General features: G+C 45.4%; 3 protein-coding genes and 1 non-coding gene across 5 annotated transcripts in view; 1 reads left to right on the top strand and 3 right to left on the bottom strand.

The window, feature by feature from the left end:
• Positions 1–14: 14 nt before the first annotated feature.
• On the bottom strand, positions 15–3,573 carry LOC132980954 (dual specificity protein phosphatase 14-like). 2 transcript variants are annotated; one of them, XM_061047345.1, is made up of 3 exons: positions 3,373–3,573; positions 1,557–1,873; positions 15–578 (listed from the first exon to the last, which is right to left on the bottom strand). In XM_061047345.1, exons 2-3 carry the CDS (start codon positions 1,865–1,867, stop codon positions 362–364), a joined length of 528 nt encoding a protein of 175 aa, XP_060903328.1. In that variant the 5' UTR covers positions 1,868–1,873; positions 3,373–3,573; the 3' UTR covers positions 15–361. The 2 variants fall into 2 exon arrangements, with proteins under 2 accessions (XP_060903328.1, XP_060903327.1); XM_061047344.1 differs by lacking the exon at positions 3,373–3,573 and having other exon boundaries at positions 1,557–1,990.
• Positions 2,711–2,793, bottom strand: trnal-cag (transfer RNA leucine (anticodon CAG)). The gene has a single exon. It is a non-coding gene; the product is annotated as a tRNA-Leu (tRNA).
• Positions 2,936–6,368, top strand: LOC132980940 (uncharacterized). Its single transcript, XM_061047328.1, has 5 exons — positions 2,936–3,009; positions 3,823–4,323; positions 4,945–5,021; positions 5,099–5,350; positions 5,975–6,368. The coding sequence occupies exons 2-5, from the start codon at positions 3,840–3,842 to the stop codon at positions 6,230–6,232; spliced, it is 1,071 nt and encodes a 356-aa protein (XP_060903311.1). The 5' UTR covers positions 2,936–3,009; positions 3,823–3,839; the 3' UTR covers positions 6,233–6,368.
• A 2,395-nt stretch (positions 6,369–8,763) lies between these two features.
• The window catches only part of LOC132980935 (ATP-binding cassette sub-family F member 3-like), a 20,140-nt gene continuing 12,360 nt past the window's right edge, over positions 8,764–16,543 (bottom strand). The window contains exons 14-21 of the mRNA XM_061047320.1: positions 14,614–14,690; positions 13,325–13,369; positions 12,752–12,884; positions 12,576–12,664; positions 12,185–12,276; positions 9,813–9,945; positions 9,649–9,736; positions 8,764–9,270 (exon numbers count right to left, since the gene is read on the bottom strand). Coding sequence (XP_060903303.1) covers positions 9,112–9,270; positions 9,649–9,736; positions 9,813–9,945; positions 12,185–12,276; positions 12,576–12,664; positions 12,752–12,884; positions 13,325–13,369; positions 14,614–14,690 — 816 coding nt within the window. The 3' untranslated portion in view covers positions 8,764–9,111. The remainder of the gene's footprint in view (positions 9,271–9,648; positions 9,737–9,812; positions 9,946–12,184; positions 12,277–12,575; positions 12,665–12,751; positions 12,885–13,324; positions 13,370–14,613; positions 14,691–16,543) is intronic.

Here is a 16,543-nt window from a genome sequence, read left to right as displayed (position 1 = left end):
TCTTTTAAAGGAAAGATGTTTACATACAAACTTTAATTATTACAACATGGTCAGATTAAGTTCCTGCAGAGAGCATGACATAGAGATTAATCCGCTGCTTAAAGTAGTCCCAGCAGCTGCAACACGTTTATGACATCATGATCTGATCAATTTATTAAATACTTCTCAGGCCAAATGTGTAATATTTCTTCAGTCAGACTTTTATTCTCATGATTTTGGTCCATGTGAATGTAGCTTTTGTCTATCTAAGCTCCGCCCACCCAGTGAGGAGTCGGACAGACGACCTGCCGCTAAACAAACATCGAGGGAGGAACCCTGACTTCAGGTCCTCACTGAGATGGGTTCACTCCCTGTCCGTTTGTCAGATGTTGACGCAGTATGTCCCAGCCGAGTCTTTGGGGTCCTCCAGAGCTTCAGGAAGGACTCCGCTGGACGTGCTCGCCATCCTCACCGTGCTCCTGCCGGTCCTGGTCCTCTCATAGTCCATCAGCTGCCTCCAGAAGCCGGCGTTCGGTCGTACAAACTGTCGCTGCTCTAGGACGAGTTCATGAGCTTGACGGAGGCTGAGACCTTCAAACCTGCAAACACAGAGCCCAAGTCAGGTCATCACTGAACCGGGTACACACGAGTTATTCTACTCTTTAACTTCTACTTTCATGAACATAGTGAACATTTCTGATATATCTGAGTGTCATCTGCAAAACGGTGAAAAGCATGGGCGGTTCTAGGCAGGGGCCAACAGGAGCCAGTGCCCCTGTTACACCGAACTTGGTCCCCCCTGTGGCCACCCCTCCTAAAGGAAGAGACCCCTAATAACACATACAGTGTTTGACTCACAATCTAGTATTAAATTCTGTTACTGAAACAAATATAAAGCATGGTATTTAATGATGCGCTTTTATTTGGCATAATATATATATTTATTAAAGCGATCATCTTTGTCCATTTTTCTCCTGGGTTTAATGTTCCCCTCTGACAAAACAACTGGACCCAGTTTGGCCCCCTCAGTAAAAGTGGTCTAGAACCGTCACTGATGGAAAGATATGCCAAAATTCCTTATAAGGGCATCCAGTGGAAACATGTACAATGAAAACAGAAGAGGCTCTAAAACTGAGCCCTGAGGAACCCCACAGGTGAGGGAAACTGAGCTCACTTTACAACTTCTGTTTTCAGAGGAGGACTTAAAGGATTTAGAGCTTTCCCCTTGATCCCGACCCAATCTTCAAGCCTGGTGATGGTAAGTAGGTTGTGGTTGACCCACGATCTAAAAGTGTTAAAACTGCACAGTCGTCGTTGTCTACTGCTAAAAACAAATCATTAAGAACTTTTAAAAGAGCCGTGCTGTGGTTCTTCCTCAAACCAGATTGGAGTGCTTCAAATATTTATTTTTGCTTGAAAATGGATTTAGTTGTTGGTCATCAACTTTTTTGAGGATTTCAGATTTAAAGTTAGATAAAATGTTAGGATGTAGGTTAGCAGTGTTACCACGGTGATGTATCGAGGTTAAAGAGACCGGCTTTATTAAAACTGACTGTAGGCTCAACAGACACAGATACCTTATCAAGTAGGCCATGATCAGGGCGGGAGATCGACTCCTGCCCGCTGTGCAGTGGACCAGAGTCGTCCCCATGTTGTTTTGGTTGATGCGCTCGGACACCAGGTCAAAGTAGTGTCCCAGGGGGGCGTGGGGTCTGTCCTGAACGGGGACATGGAGGACCTGCAGGCCGTCCAGTTGAGGGTAAGACACGCCCTCCAGCCCAGAGGCATTAACCACGAGCGTGACGTTCCTGCTGGAGAGAATGCTGCGGTTCAGGGCCGAGTCCAGACCGCTGAGGAACAGACCAGGACGGATCTGAGAGACCGACATGAGTGACTGCAGGAGGGAAAAAACACAGACACGTCAACCTGCAAGACAAAACTGAGGGCACTACGGTTAGACAGAGTCCACAGTGATGAGCGTTCATCGTGGACTCGATGTAAATGAGTCGGGGGTTAAACATTATTTATTTTATAAATATTGTAACACACATTCATCCCACATGCCGTCTGTGTGTCTGCTTGTTCCTCCTTTATTTACAGAGAATAAAAACAGCAGCTCAATAGGCCTGTGAGGTCACATGACACAATACCTTTTCTAAGATGCAGAGTGAAGGTGAAGGCAGCATAGACAAGTCACTCAAGGGTCACTCACATCTACTTTTAGGCAAAACTTGACGTTCTAGACATGAGCTGAAGTTTCCTGTTTTGCAGTCATATTTTTCTCACTGAGAAATACTGAACTTTTGTTTTTTAACAGCTTTTGGCTTTAAATAAAGTTTCATAAAATTCTAGAGAGGCTTCAGTTTCTCTGTGTGTCGATCACACCAGCACACACACGAGTGAGCTTCTCTGCATACACACTACACCACTGATATAACACACACACACACACACACACACACACACACACACACACACACACACACACACACACACACACACACACACACACACACACACACACACACACACACACACACACACACACACACACACAAAGAAGGGTGAGAGCCTGTCAGGGTTTTTAGATGGAGATTAGGGGATCTGTGGGTTGTGGGGTTCCTTTGAGAGGGGCAGTGCTTCCTCTCTGGGATCCTGGATCCTACAGAGAGGCCTGTAGGTAAAAGCATATTTGATTATTGCATTTAGATTAATTACTGGAAAATATATTTGTCAGAAGTGGGATTCGAACCCACGCCTCCAGGGGAGACTGCGACCTGAACGCAGCGCCTTAGACCGCTCGGCCATCCTGACAACATGGCGCTGAATGAATATTCAGATATATTAACACATATATACATGTGAAGGATTTAGAAAGTACAGTGAGTCAGGAGCAGCTCGGACATGTTCAGGGCATGACACACACACACACACACGCACACACACACACACGCACGCGCACGCACGCACACACGTCATGGGACAGTGAGTCAGTCAGTTTCTCTTCCGTCATCAGGACGACAGTCGCAGGTAAGATCAGCTGTTTCTACCTTTACTAACCGGACAGGTGTTTGGTTATTCTTTATATAAAAGAACTTCAGACACGAGCAGACAGAGTTTCAACGAACCTCATTTAAAAATGTCCCGGTTCTTCGTGCCCGTCCCTCTCAGTCAGAGTCCATTATTTAAACATGTCGCTGCTGGGGAGAGGACAAACTAAAGCCGAACTGTTGGACCTTCTCCCCACAGTCTGTTACACATCCCGACAGCTGCTCTAACGACCTTCATGTCCCTGATTCAAAGAATCCTTATTTCACACTTATTGTGGACGGAGTTTGGTGCTGAGCTGTTTCAGGCGGAGCACGTTAATAAGAAAAGAGCTTACTCTCTCACCTGTTCACTCCAGTTTATTCTTGTTTACTCCCGGTTTAAAAACGCGTCTTAAAATAACAAATAAGCCTGGCGGAACTTCCGGCCGTCATTTTCCAGGTTTTCAAAATAAAACTCGTGGCCGAATTGTGTCTTGACCAAGCAGTAACCTCCGGTGTTAAAAAATGAAGCTGATGCTGAAGTGTAAAATCCTGCAGTTCCTGGAGTGTCCACTAGAGGCTGGCTGCAGAAACACAGGAAGTCACATACACACCCATTCTAAAAAGCCTGTTTTTACAGTTTTTACATGTTTACAGCCTGGTTCAAAAAAACAAAAACGAATAAGAAATGTAAACTTCCTGTATCATGAGAACTCTCCTTCAAACAGGTCCGACTGATGAGCACGTCGTGAATCACATGGTTTTATTTGTGTTTATAATAATAATCCTGAACAGGAATTCTGTGATCCTGCAGAGACCCCGATTCATAAAATGCAGACCCAGAACACAGAGCGGATCATCCCCAAGGTCCGGTATCATCCGAGCATCCAGACGCCTGCAAACGGGGGACAAACCAAAACCAGGAGCAGTCGGGCTCAGAGGACTAGGCCAGCTCGTGAGTACCCCCCTGAGGCCAGCGTGAAGGCAGTCCAGGAGAACCCTCGGGTCGATCCAGAACCTACTGCTCGGAAACCCTCAAAGAAACCAGTCCAGGGAGCAGCCACAGACCCAGCTCAGGTCTCTGACGGAGCCCCTCCCTCACCTGAGCAGGTGCCTGTGGGCGTGGCGGTGAGGCTGGATCGGTGCGTTGTGGAGCAGGTGGAGGTTCTGACCCGCGGACAGAGAACCAACCAGGACTGGTTCTCCTGGAGGAAGAACCGGATCACGGCCTCCATGGCTCACCGCATTGGTCACTGCCGCTTCGTCAACGGCGAGAGCAGAACTCCGCCCACCTCCTACCTGGCTGCGATCACAGGTAGGAACTGGTCTCTAGAATCCGTCACTTTGCATCCATCAACCTTCAGAAAGGTGTGAAAACAAACTGCAGTTCCTTGAGTGTCCACATGAGGGTCACAGGGTCCTGCAGGGGTCCAACCTCACAGACCCGCATCCATTTTTTTCCATCAAATCCATTTTGATTTTATTCATGATAAGACGTATTCAGACATTTGCATAATAAGGGGCGTGGTCGACCTGGCAGACAGGTGAGCCTGTACTTGACTAAATGAACATCACGCCGTGTTGAGGACTTAAATCTACAGATTGAGAACAGAAGCTCGTTAGGAAAACGTTCACTGAGGGAATAAATCAGGTGGTAACATTTGATCATAGACTTCTATAGACTCAGAGTGCTCTTTGCCCCCTGCTGGACGCTACACAGAATGCAGGCTTAAAGAACCTCTGCAGCTGCTAGCTACTCTTTTGAATATGAGAATAAATGAACCCAAAGAGTTGTATTAAAAATTTGACTTGAAGATGGCGCTAGACGATCAGCGGCGTTTCATCCTGACGATCTGAAACGTCTGAACGTCATTAAATCAGATCAGTGAAATAAGATAGCAGCGCATTGACGGGTTAGTGATTCCTCTGCCTGCAGGTGAGGGGCGGAGCATCCAGACCAGAGCCATGACCTGGGGGGTCCAGATGGAGGCTGAGGTGGTCCACAGGTACCAGGTCAGTCTGATGAGGTGTTACATTGAAAGTTCTAAACACTGAATGATGAAGATGACGGTGATGATGTCATCCTGCAGAGGCTGAAGACCGCTGCGTTGGGACGCTCGGTCTCCGTCCTGGACTGCGGGTTGTTCATTGACGACCAGCGAGCGTGGTTGGCTGCGAGTCCTGACGGCATCGTGACGGACAGCCGGACCGGTGAATGGCTGCTCTGCCTGGAGGTGAAATGTCCCTACAAACACAGACATAGACGGGTGGAGGACGCCTGTAGGGACGACCACGCCTTCTGTCTCGAAATACAAGACGAGGAGGGACGGCAGCCTGGAAGGGTAAAACCATAACGCATGTGTCTGTCCTCCCCGAGTCGTCTCCTCCATGTTGTCCTCATGTTGGTGTATCTCGATCCGTCCCCTCCTTAATCTCCTGTCCTAGCTGTCCTCTCCCTGTCTCCTAGTCCTGGTGGTCCTGTCTATGTCTCCATGTCCTGGTGGTCCTGTCCATGTCTCCATGTCCTGGTGGTCCTCTCCCTGTCTCTTTGTCCTGGTGGTCCTGTCCATGTCTCCATGTCTCTTTGTCCTGGTGGTCCTGTCCATGTCTCCATGTCCTGGTGGTCCTCTCCCTGTCTCTTTGTCCTGGTGGTCCTGTCCATGTCTCCATGTCCTGGTGGTCCTCTCCCTGTCTCTTTGTCCTGGTGGTCCTCTCCATGTCTCCATGTCCTGGTGGTCCTCTCCCTGTCTCTTTGTCCTGGTGGTCCTGTCCATGTCTCCTTGTCCTGGTGGTCCTCTCCCTGTCTCCTTGTCCTGGTGGTCCTCCCCATTTCTCCTTGTCCTGGTGGTCCTGTCCATGTCTCCTTGTCCTGGTGGTCCTCTCCATGTCTCCTTGTCCTGGTGGTCCTGTCCATGTCTCTGTCCTAGTTCTAACCTGGTTTCTAACGTCCCCTTCTTGTCTTCCAGTCCCCGCTCTACCGTCTGAAAACGTCTCACAGTTACTTCACACAGATCCAGTGTCAGCTGGCAGTGACAGGCCTCCAGCGGGCCGACCTCGTCGTCTTCACCCTGAAGGAGACGGCCATTGTCCCAGTGATGTTTGACCCCGACCTGTGGGAGGAGACCGTGTCCAGACTGGAGGTGTTTTACCGGGACGCCGTCCTGCCTCACCTCAGAGAGAAGACGCAGCAACAACCAGCAGCAGCCTGGTCACCAGAGCTGTAGAGAGTCACGGGTTCGATCCCCGTCCTGGTCTGTGGTGACCGAAGGACTGCAGAGACACGACCTCTGTTTGACTTTGTTACAAAAACAAATGATTTAGGATTATTCAGACGTGTTAACGACTCAGCAGATCCTCTGTTACAAACTCTTTCAAATAAACTGGTTTGTTGTTAAACGTGTTTGTGTCGCGTTTCTGACAAACTTTATGTGCGACATTATTAAACATGACACTGAATGTCCAACGTCATCGAACACATCAACAGTGAGGCAGTAAATGATTTGACTTCTCTTCCTCCTGACTCTACAGGACGTCTACAGCTTCAGCGCCCACTAGTGGTGGACGGCTGCGTTACAGTTTGAAGGAAAAGATTTGACCAACATCCAAAGTGTTAATAATTCACCTCATGAATCCAGCATCAAACACCTGTAAACAAACCCGATTATAGAAATGTCTTCACACTCTCATGGTCTCAAGTCTTTAAGTCAGAGTCCAGTTCAAGACCTGATCCAAATGTTAATGTGTCCTCTGAAAAGTGTTTTTATTTTTTACCTTTATTTAACCAGGAAGTCCCATCAACATTTAAATTTTTTTTTTTAAATCGACCTGGCCGAGGTAGCAGGTGATTCAGAGAAAAGACTCTTTTCTTTTTTTAAATATTTTTAATAATTTAAAGGTCACATATTTAAAATCCACTTCTCCATGTTCCTCTAACTCTAACATGTGTCTCTAGTCCGTCTACAAACCCCCCAATGATGAGAAAAGTCCATCCTCTCCGTCTTCTGCCTGCTCCACTTTTCAGAAAATGTGTGCTCAAACAGGCCGTTTGGAGATTTTCCCTTCATGACATCACAAAGGGCAGTAGCCCCTCCCCCAGGTGGGTGACACTCCCACAGCTAGGTGTTTGTTCTGCCCTCTGAGCAGCGGTGCCACTAGGAGCTCTGGGCCCCATGAAAAGATATCACATTGGGCCCCTACCACGGCCCAAATTTACCTGGAAAATTTCTACTACCGCACCTCCATCACACAAATGACCCATAAAAACTTTGAACAACTATGCTTTGTTTTACACCCTGAAAAAGGAAGATAAATAATCACTGTAATATTTCCTCAGTTTAAAAATAATTTTAACTTTGTTATATACACACCTTTCAAACAGTTGAAGCATTTCCAGCAGCATTATTTTACTTATTAACTTGTTATAGTTAATGTTGTAAAAGCTTTTATTGTCTAAAGTGTTCTTATTGGTTAGCTTACTGAATTAAAAATTCGACTGGCATTAATGAACTGTAAACATACAATAAATGTGAATTAGATTCCACCACAGTTGTCAGCATGACATTAAAATGAGACTATAATAGTTCTTCTCTGTTCTGACTTTAATTCTTCTTACACTGCATTATCATTTGTCTCACCTGACATTAAAAATATTGTTTTTTGGGCAAAAGTAGCGGACCCAGTTTTGATGCTAGCGCGACAACATTGACATCATATGAATTGACAGTTTACAAAGAATCTGTTGATATCAAACATGTTACTGTAGCTCGCTACAGACTCTAAATATCGCTCCAAAGTGGACTCTTTTTTACCGCGATGTAATATTTTTATAAAATAGGGTCATATGAAGTCGTTTCTATGAAGGATTCATGTGATGAATTTATGCATAAAACACAAATATGATCCAAACCATATTCTTGGCTGAATTCCTCTAACAACAGGTTTAATCTGCAGCCTGTCACATCTCTCTCTCTTGACTCGACTGACCACCGACAGATCAATTCAGTCGAGAGGGTTGAGAGGTGCGGGGCGGACTAAACCATTCTGCACATTCAGAAGGGGGGAGAGGGGCCTTTGAGACAGACTCCACATATTTTCAACAAGGAATTCTGAATGTTTGTTTATTTATTCAGACAATTTTAGTCATCTTGTGGTTATAACTAAGAGAAAAAGCAAAATAAGAAATCAATTTTTATTTCAGGCCCATGAAGGGCCCCCCTCCCCACTGGGGCCTGGGGAGTCAGTCCCACTTTTCTCCACACTACAACGCCCCTGCCTCTGAGTCTGCCTTCTCACCGTAAACAATAGGACACAAGACCGAGACACCCAAGCCCTTCCAGAGAGGGGGCGTGGTCAGACACAGCTCATTTACATATTTAAAGGTACAGACACAGAAACAGCCTGTTCTGAGCAGGGCTGAAATAGAGGGGTTTATAGACATGATCAAATACAGGATCAGAGTGGATTTAGAACAAGAAACTTCTCACACATGTTAAAGAGGAGCTCTGAGACTTATTTAAACTGAAGAAGAGGAGGATATGTGACCTGTAACTCCTCACTGACTGATGATGTCATCATGAGTCACATGGTTTAAACTCCATCTGAAAGTGGGCTCTGATTGGTCCATGTTTGTGCTTAAGGTGATATTGTTTATTTTGATGATGTGACAGATGAACGAGGCTCTCTGAGCTGAAAGCAGAGTGGTGGTGAAAGATGAACTGAATGAACCTGAGTGAAAGAAGAGAACGTGAACACAACGTGATCTGACGGTTTTTATTTTTGTCGTTTGGCGGCCGGCTCCTTTAAAAACCTCAAACCTTTGACTCGATGATACAAAAACAAAATCAGGTTTAAAGTGACGATAAACTCTCCACAGTTTGACGTTAAATAAACTCCAAATCGTTCAGGATTTCTCCTCCTCTTCCAGAGTTCACTGGGACCTCACCTGGTGAACACAAACGACCAATCAGCTCGCAGCAGGCGAGACAGTTCAGAGAAGAAAGCGTCCTATGCTCTGACGGCTGGTTGGCTGCTCTGACAGGTGTTGCTATGGAGGGGGCGGGGTTATGTTAGTCGTTGGTGTGGTCAGTCAGCAGTGGGCGGGGCCTCACAGGTAACCCTCCTTCCTGAACTGCTCCTGGAGGATGTCTCGGTACTCGTCGAAGCCGCCGTCGATGCGAGCGACTTTCCCGGCTTCACACACCCACAGCTCCTTACACACCAACCGGATCAGACGCTCGTCGTGAGACACCAGGATGACTCCGCCCTGAAACACATGACATCACTCTGTGAGGAGACACACCTGAGACACACCTCAGGTTCAAATCATTAGGTGAACATGAAGTGTCATTTTCTGAACGCTCGTTTATGACATTCTGATATTTTATGTGGATTTAATCATTTGGAAGGTTTTAATATTTAAAGGATTAATGAAAACCGTAACCATGGTGACTGACGAGGCAACGATCAACGCCACTGAGGAGCCTCTAACCGTAAACATAGAAACACGTTTAAATCATTAAACATTCACCCGTCAGGTATTCTTTAGACCCCGCCCACTCTGACATCATTGAGCGTTTACCTTTGATAGGCAATATCCAGACCCCGCCCACCCTGACATTAGACCCCGCCCACCCTGACTTACTTTGAACTTGTTGAGAGCTTTGGCCAGTGCCTCGATGGTCTCCATGTCCAGGTGGTTTGTCGGCTCGTCCAGGATGTAGAAGTTTGGACTGAGGGACAGAGACATGATGTCATCATCATCGTCATGGTAACACAAACAGATTGACTCTGAGCTGTTTTTCCTACCACGGCATGGTCATCTGTGCAAAGGCCACCCGGCTCTTCTGCCCCCCCGAGAGACTGGCCACCGGTCTCGTGGAAAGCTCTCCGGTGATGCCGTAACCTCCCAGCTGGTGACGGTACTCCTCCTCTGTCCGACCTGTGACACACACACATCGGCCAATCACATGTCTGGAAATACCAGACTGACAGCAAGCTACACTTTTAATAGTTCCTACTGAGACTAAACAGCTCTCATGATAAAGTGTGAACGGTGACCCCGACGAGGCTTTCAATGAAGCCTTACAGGTTCCCAAACAGGAAACAGTCAACTGTTCCCTAACAGGAAACAGTCAACTGTTCCCAAACAGGAAACAGTCAACTGTTCCCAAACAGGAAACAGTCAACTGTTCCCTAACAGGAAACAGTCAACTGTTCCCTAACAGGAAACAGTCAACTGTTCCCAAACAGGAAGTCAACTGTTCCCAAACAGGAAACAGTCAACTGTTCCCAAACAGGAAACAGTCAACTGTTCCCAAACAGGAAACAGTCAACTGTTCCCAAACAGGAAGTCAACTGTTCCCAAACAGGAAGTCAACTGTTCCCAAACAGGAAACAGTCAACTGTTCCCAAACAGGAAGTCAACTGTTCCCAAACAGGAAGTCAACTGTTCCCTAACAGGAAACAGTCAACAGTTCCCTAACAGGAAACAGTCAACTGTTCCCAAACAGGAAGTCAATTGTTCCCAAACAGGAAGTCAACTGTTCCCTAACAGGAAACAGTCAACTGTTCCCAAACAGGAAACAGTCAACTGTTCCCTAACAGGAAACAGTCAACAGTTCCCTAACAGGAAGTCATTGTTCCTTAACAGGAAGTCAACTGTTCCCTAACAGGAAGTCAATTGTTCCCAAACAGGAAGTCAAGTGTTCCCAAACAGGAAGTCAATGTTCCCAAACAGGAAGTAAACAGTTCCCTAACAGGAAGTCAACTGTTCCCTAACAGGAAGTCAACTGTTCCCAAACAGGAAGTAAACAGTTCCCTAACAGGAAGTCAACTGTTCCCTAACAGGAAGTCAACTGTTCCCAAACAGGAAACAGTCAACTGTTCCCAAACAGGAAACAGTCAACTGTTCCCAAACAGGAAACAGTCATATGTTCCCAAACAGGAAACAGTCAACTGTTCCCAAACAGGAAGTCAACGGTTCCCTAACAGGAAGTCAACTGTTCCCAAACAGGAAGTAAACTGTTCCCTAACAGGAAGTCAACTGTTCCCAAACAGGAAACAGTCAACTGTTCCCTAACAGGAAGTCAACTGTTCCCAAACAGGAAACAGTCAACTGTTCCCAAACAGGAAACAGTCATATGTTCCCAAACAGGAAACAGTCAACAGTTCCCTAACAGGAAGTCAACTGTTCCCAAACAGGAAGTCAACTGTTCCCAAACAGGAAGTCAATTGTTCCCAAACAGGAAGTCAAGTGTTCCCAAACAGGAAGTCAAGTGTTCCCAAACAGGAAGTAAACAGTTCCCTAACAGGAAGTCAACTGTTCCCTAACAGGAAGTCAACTGTTCCCAAACAGGAAGTAAACAGTTCCCTAACAGGAAGTCAACTGTTCCCTAACAGGAAGTCAAACTGTTCCCAAACAGGAAACAGTCAACTGTTCCCAAACAGGAAACAGTCAACTGTTCCCAAACAGGAAACAGTCAACTGTTCCCAAACAGGAAACAGTCATATGTTCCCAAACAGGAAACAGTCAACTGTTCCCAAACAGGAAGTAAACGGTTCCCTAACAGGAAGTCAACTGTTCCCAAACAGGAAGTAAACTGTTCCCTAACAGGAAGTCAACTGTCCCCAAACAGGAAACAGTCAACTGTTCCCAAACAGGAAACAGTCATATGTTCCCAAACAGGAAACAGTCAACTGTTCCCAAACAGGAAGTAAACGGTTCCCTAACAGGAAGTCAACTGTTCCCAAACAGGAAGTAAACTGTTCCCTAACAGGAAGTCAACTGTTCCCAAACAGGAAGTCAACTGTTCCCAAACAGGGAGTCAACAGTTCCCTAACAGGAAGTCAACTGTTCCCTAACAGGAAGTCAACTGTTCCCAAACAGGAAACAGTCATATGTTCCCAAACAGGAAACAGTCAACAGTTCCCTAACAGGAAGTCAACTGTTCCCAAACAGGAAGTCAACTGTTCCCAAACAGGAAGTCAACTGTCCCCAAACAGGAAACAGTCAACTGTTCCCAAACAGGAAGTCAACTGTTCCCTAACAGGAAGTCAACAGTTCCCAAACAGGAAGTCAACAGTTCCCAAACAGGAAGTTAACAGTTCCCTGAGCAGAGACAGAGGCTCTTCCTGTTTCTCTTTAATCTGGTGAATTGGTTGATGTTGAAGTAGCTTACCGGGGAACTTGTTAAGCAGCAGTTCCACAGAGCAGACGTTCAGGTCCAGCTGGTCCACATGATGCTGACTGAAGTAACCGATCTTCAAGTTCCTGATGAGAAATGAACAACATTCAAATGAAGTTCCGTTAAATGCTGAGTCTTATAGAGGAGTAATGACCTGCTCCCTGACATCGTTCATGTTTCATCATTTACTGTCTCCTGAATGAAACGCAGATGCTTCCATTTGATCTGTAAACGTTACCATAGCAACCGTTTTTAAACTCTTCTATGTGTAAAGAATCCCCCGTAAAAACACAGATGGTAAAAACAGTTCTTTAGTCATCAGACGTTTAGGCAAACTGTGATCCAGGTGTTTCCTGTTTTGTGATTGGTCGGCTGTTCGTCTTACCTGTGAGCTTGTCTGATCCCGTTCACCGGCGTCAGCTCGCCCATCAGCAGTTTGAGGATGGTGGATTTACCAGCTCCGTTTTCTCCGACCTGTCAGTGAACACATCATGACATGATGACCTTAATCTGACAGTCATGCAGTCACTGATTCATTTTGAGGGTCATGATGACACGTACGATGCAGATGCGAGATTCGAGGTCGGCAGACAGGTTGAGTCCAGAGAAGAGCCGCAGGTCAGCAGAGTAATAAAACTCCACCTCATCCAGCTGGAGGATCGGGGGGGACAACTTCTCAAAGTTATCTGGAAACCTGTGACAAGAAACAGCACGTCAACCAACCAATCAGTCAATCAATAACTTCATCAACCAATCAGACGAGACGCCATTAAAACAATCAAACAATCAATAGATCAACAAACCAATCACTGTATTTAATCAGCCAACAAGTAAAATCAGCTGCTGTTCACCAAGTCAGCATTTTAACATCAGGTATCAGACTTCAGGAGGGGCTCATGTTGTTTAAGGTGTTCATCTGTGTACGGTGGCCTGTTAGGGACATCTCAGGCTCACATGAAAAGCATTGCAGGTCCTGTGATGCTACATAACCTCTACAAACACATATCTGCAGAGAAGCAACCTGAGGGGAAACATCATGGTACGTGTTCTGCTTTCTGGTTGGTCGATACAGTTTGGACTACAATCTGAGCGAGTCAACATTTTACACGTGTCAGAACAGGTGTGACCTCTTACCTTAGAGTGACCTCTGTCTCTTTTTCAAGGGGCTGGAGTTCAGGTCTGCAGGAGAAACGAGACAGTGACTCACACCTGAGACACAGAACAGGTACACAAAAAAGAAACACACACCTGGGGTCCGTCTCAACAGCTGGATTTAAACTGGGACATTTGTAACAGATGTACCAGGTCAGTGTAGTAAATGGATGTAAGCTTATAGAGCACTTTTATAGTCTTCTGACTGCTCACAGCGCGTTGACACCGCAGGTCACAACTACACATTCACACACTGATGGTAGAGGCTGCTGAGTAAAGAGTCCATCAGTATTAACTCATCCATTCATACACATTCACACACTGATGGTAGAGGCTGCTGAGTAAAGAGTCCATCAGTATTAACTCATCCATTCATACACATTCACACACTGATGGTAGAGGCTGCTGAGTAAAGAGTCCATCAGTATTAACTCATCCATTCATACACATTCACACGCTGATGGTAGAGGCCGCTGTGGAAAGAGTCCATCAGTATTAACTCATCCATTCATACACATTCACACACTGATGGTAGAGGCAGCTGAGTAAAGAGTCCATCAGTATTAACTCATCCATTCACACACTGATGGTAGAGGCAGCTGAGTAAAGAGTCCATCAGTATTAACTCATCCATTCACACTGATGGTAGAGGCTGCTGTGTAAAGAGTCCATCAGTATTAACTCATCCATTCACACACATTTACACACTGATGGTAGAGGCTGCTGTGTATAGAGTCCATCAGTATTAACTCATCCATTCACACACATTCACACACTGATGGTAGAGGCTGCTGAGTAAAGAGTCCTTCAGTATTAACTCATCCATTCATACACATTCACACACGGTGATGGTAGAGGCTGCTACGACTCTACCATCTGCCCCAGTGTGCCAGGTGAGTTTGTGGTGTACCAGGTGAGTGTGTGGTGTACCAAGTGAGTGTGTGGTGTACCAGGTGAGTGTGTGGTGTACCAAGTGAGTGTGTGGTGTACCAAGTGAGTGTGTGGTGTACCAGGTGAGTGTGTGGTGTACCAAGTGAGTGTGTGGTGTACCAGGTGAGTTTATGGTGTACCAGGGGAGTGCGTGGTGTACCAGGGGAGTGTGTGGTGTACCAGGTGAGTGTATGGTGTACCAGGGGAGTGTGTGGTGTACCAGGGCAGTGTGTGGTGTACCAGGGGAGTGTGTGGGAGTGTGTGGTGTACCAGGGGAGTGTGTGGTGTACCAGGTGAGTGTGTGGTGTACCAGGTGAGTGACCAGGTTTATGAATACTTACAGCCTCTCCAGCTGTTTGAGTTTGCTCTGCACCTGAGCAGCTCTGTTAGCGTTGTACCGAAATCTGTCGATGAACACCTGAGACACAAACACAGAGTTGTCCGACACAATGCATTATGGGAGAAAAGCTGCATCAGTATTAGTACCTGTATGTGTCTGTACTGCAGTATTAGTACCTGAATGTGTTGTCTGAACTGTAGTATTAGTACCTGAATGTGTTGTCTGAACTGCAGTATTAGTACCTGTATGTGTTGTCTGTACTGCAGTATTAGTACCTGTATGTGTCTGTACTGCAGTATTAGTACCTGTATGTGTCTGTACTGCAGTATTAGTACCTGAATGTGTTGTCTGAACTGTAGTATTAGTACCTGAATGTGTTGTCTGAACTGCAGTATTAGTACCTGTATGTGTTGTCTGTACTGCAGTATTAGTACCTGTATGTGTCTGTACTGCAGTATTAGTACCTGAATGTGTCTGTACTGCAGTATTAGTACCTGTATGTGTTGTCTGTACTGCAGTATTAGTACCTGAATGTGTCTGTACTGTAGTATTAGTACCTGTATGTGTCTGTACTGCAGTATTAGTACCTGAATGTGTCTGTACTGCAGTATTAGTACCTGTATGTGTCTGTACTGTAGTATTAGTACCTGTATGTGTCTGTACTGTAGTATTAGTACCTGAATGTGTTGTCTGTACTGCAGTATTAGTACCTGTATGTGTCTGTACTGCAGTATTAGTACCTGTATGTGTCTGAACTGCAATATTAGTACCTGTATGTGTTGTCTGTACTGCAGTATTAGTACCTGTATGTGTCTGTACTGCAGTATTAGTACCTGTATGTGTCTGTACTGTAGTATTAGTACCTGTATGTGCCTGTACTGCAGTATTAGTACCTGAATGTGTTGTCTGAACTGTAGTATTAGTACCTGAATGTGTTGTCTGAACTGCAGTATTAGTACCTGTATGTGTTGTCTGTACTGTAGTATTAGTACCTGAATGTGTTGTCTGTACTGCAGTATTAGTACCTGTGTGTGTCTGTACTGTAATATTAGTACCTGTATGTGTCTGTACTGCAGTATTAGTACCTGTATGTGTCTGTACTGCAGTATTAGTACCTGTGTGTCTGTACTGCAGTATTAGTACCTGTATGTGTCTGTACTGTAGTATTAGTACCTGTATGTGTCTGTACTGTAGTATTAGTACCTGTATGTGTCTGTACTGTAGTATTAGTACCTGTATGTGTCTGTACTGCAGTATTAGTACCTGTATGTGTTGTCTGTACTGCAGTATTAGTACCTGAATGTGTCTGTACTGTAGTATTAGTACCTGTATGTGTCTGTACTGTAGTATTAGTACCTGTATGTGTCTGTATTGTAGTATTAGTACCTGTATGTGTCTGTACTGCAGTATTAGTACCTGTATGTGTCTGTACTGTAGTATTAGTACCTGTATGTGTCTGTACTGCAGTATTAGTACCTGTATGTGTTGTCTGTACTGCAGTATTAGTACCTGTATGTGTCTGTACTGTAGTATTAGTACCTGTATGTGTCTGTACTGCAGTATTAGTACCTGTATGTGTCTGTACTGTAGTATTAGTACCTGTATGTGTCTGTACTGCAGTATTAGTACCTGTATGTGTTGTCTGTACTGCAGTATTAGTACCTGTATGTGTCTGTACTGTAATATTAGTACCTGTATGTGTCTGTACTGCAGTATTAGTACCTGTATGTGTCTGTACTGCAGTATTAGTACCTGAATGTGTTGTCTGTACTGCAGTATTAGTACCTGTGTGTCTGTACTGCAGTATTAGTACCTGTATGTGTCTGTACTGTAGTATTAGTACCTGTATGTGTCTGTACTGTAGTATTAGTACCTGTATGTGTCTGTACTGTAGTATTAGTACCTGTATGTGTCTGTACTGCAGTATTAGT

Source organism: Labrus mixtus, chromosome 9, assembly GCF_963584025.1.
Source record: "Labrus mixtus chromosome 9, fLabMix1.1, whole genome shotgun sequence".
NCBI classification, from domain to species: Eukaryota; Metazoa; Chordata; class Actinopteri; order Labriformes; family Labridae; genus Labrus; species Labrus mixtus.
Note: the sequence above shows the minus strand (reverse complement) of the source record. Positions and strands in the feature narration are given on the sequence as shown.

Bases quoted from the DNA above. Each gene is read 5' to 3' on its own strand.
- LOC132980940 (XM_061047328.1), top strand. From the start codon at position 3,840: ATGCAGACCCAGAACACAGAGCGGATCATCCCCAAGGTCCGGTATCAT. The intron at 4,324-4,944 runs GTAGGAACTGGT...CTCTGCCTGCAG, and splicing joins CTACCTGGCTGCGATCACAG to GTGAGGGGCGGAGCATCCAG. The intron at 5,022-5,098 runs GTCAGTCTGATG...GTCATCCTGCAG, and splicing joins AGGTGGTCCACAGGTACCAG to AGGCTGAAGACCGCTGCGTT.
- LOC132980954 (XM_061047345.1), bottom strand. From the start codon at position 1,867: ATGTCGGTCTCTCAGATCCGTCCTGGTCTGTTCCTCAGCGGTCTGGAC. The intron at 579-1,556 runs GTATCTGTGTCT...CTGTGTTTGCAG, and splicing joins ATCATGGCCTACTTGATAAG to GTTTGAAGGTCTCAGCCTCC.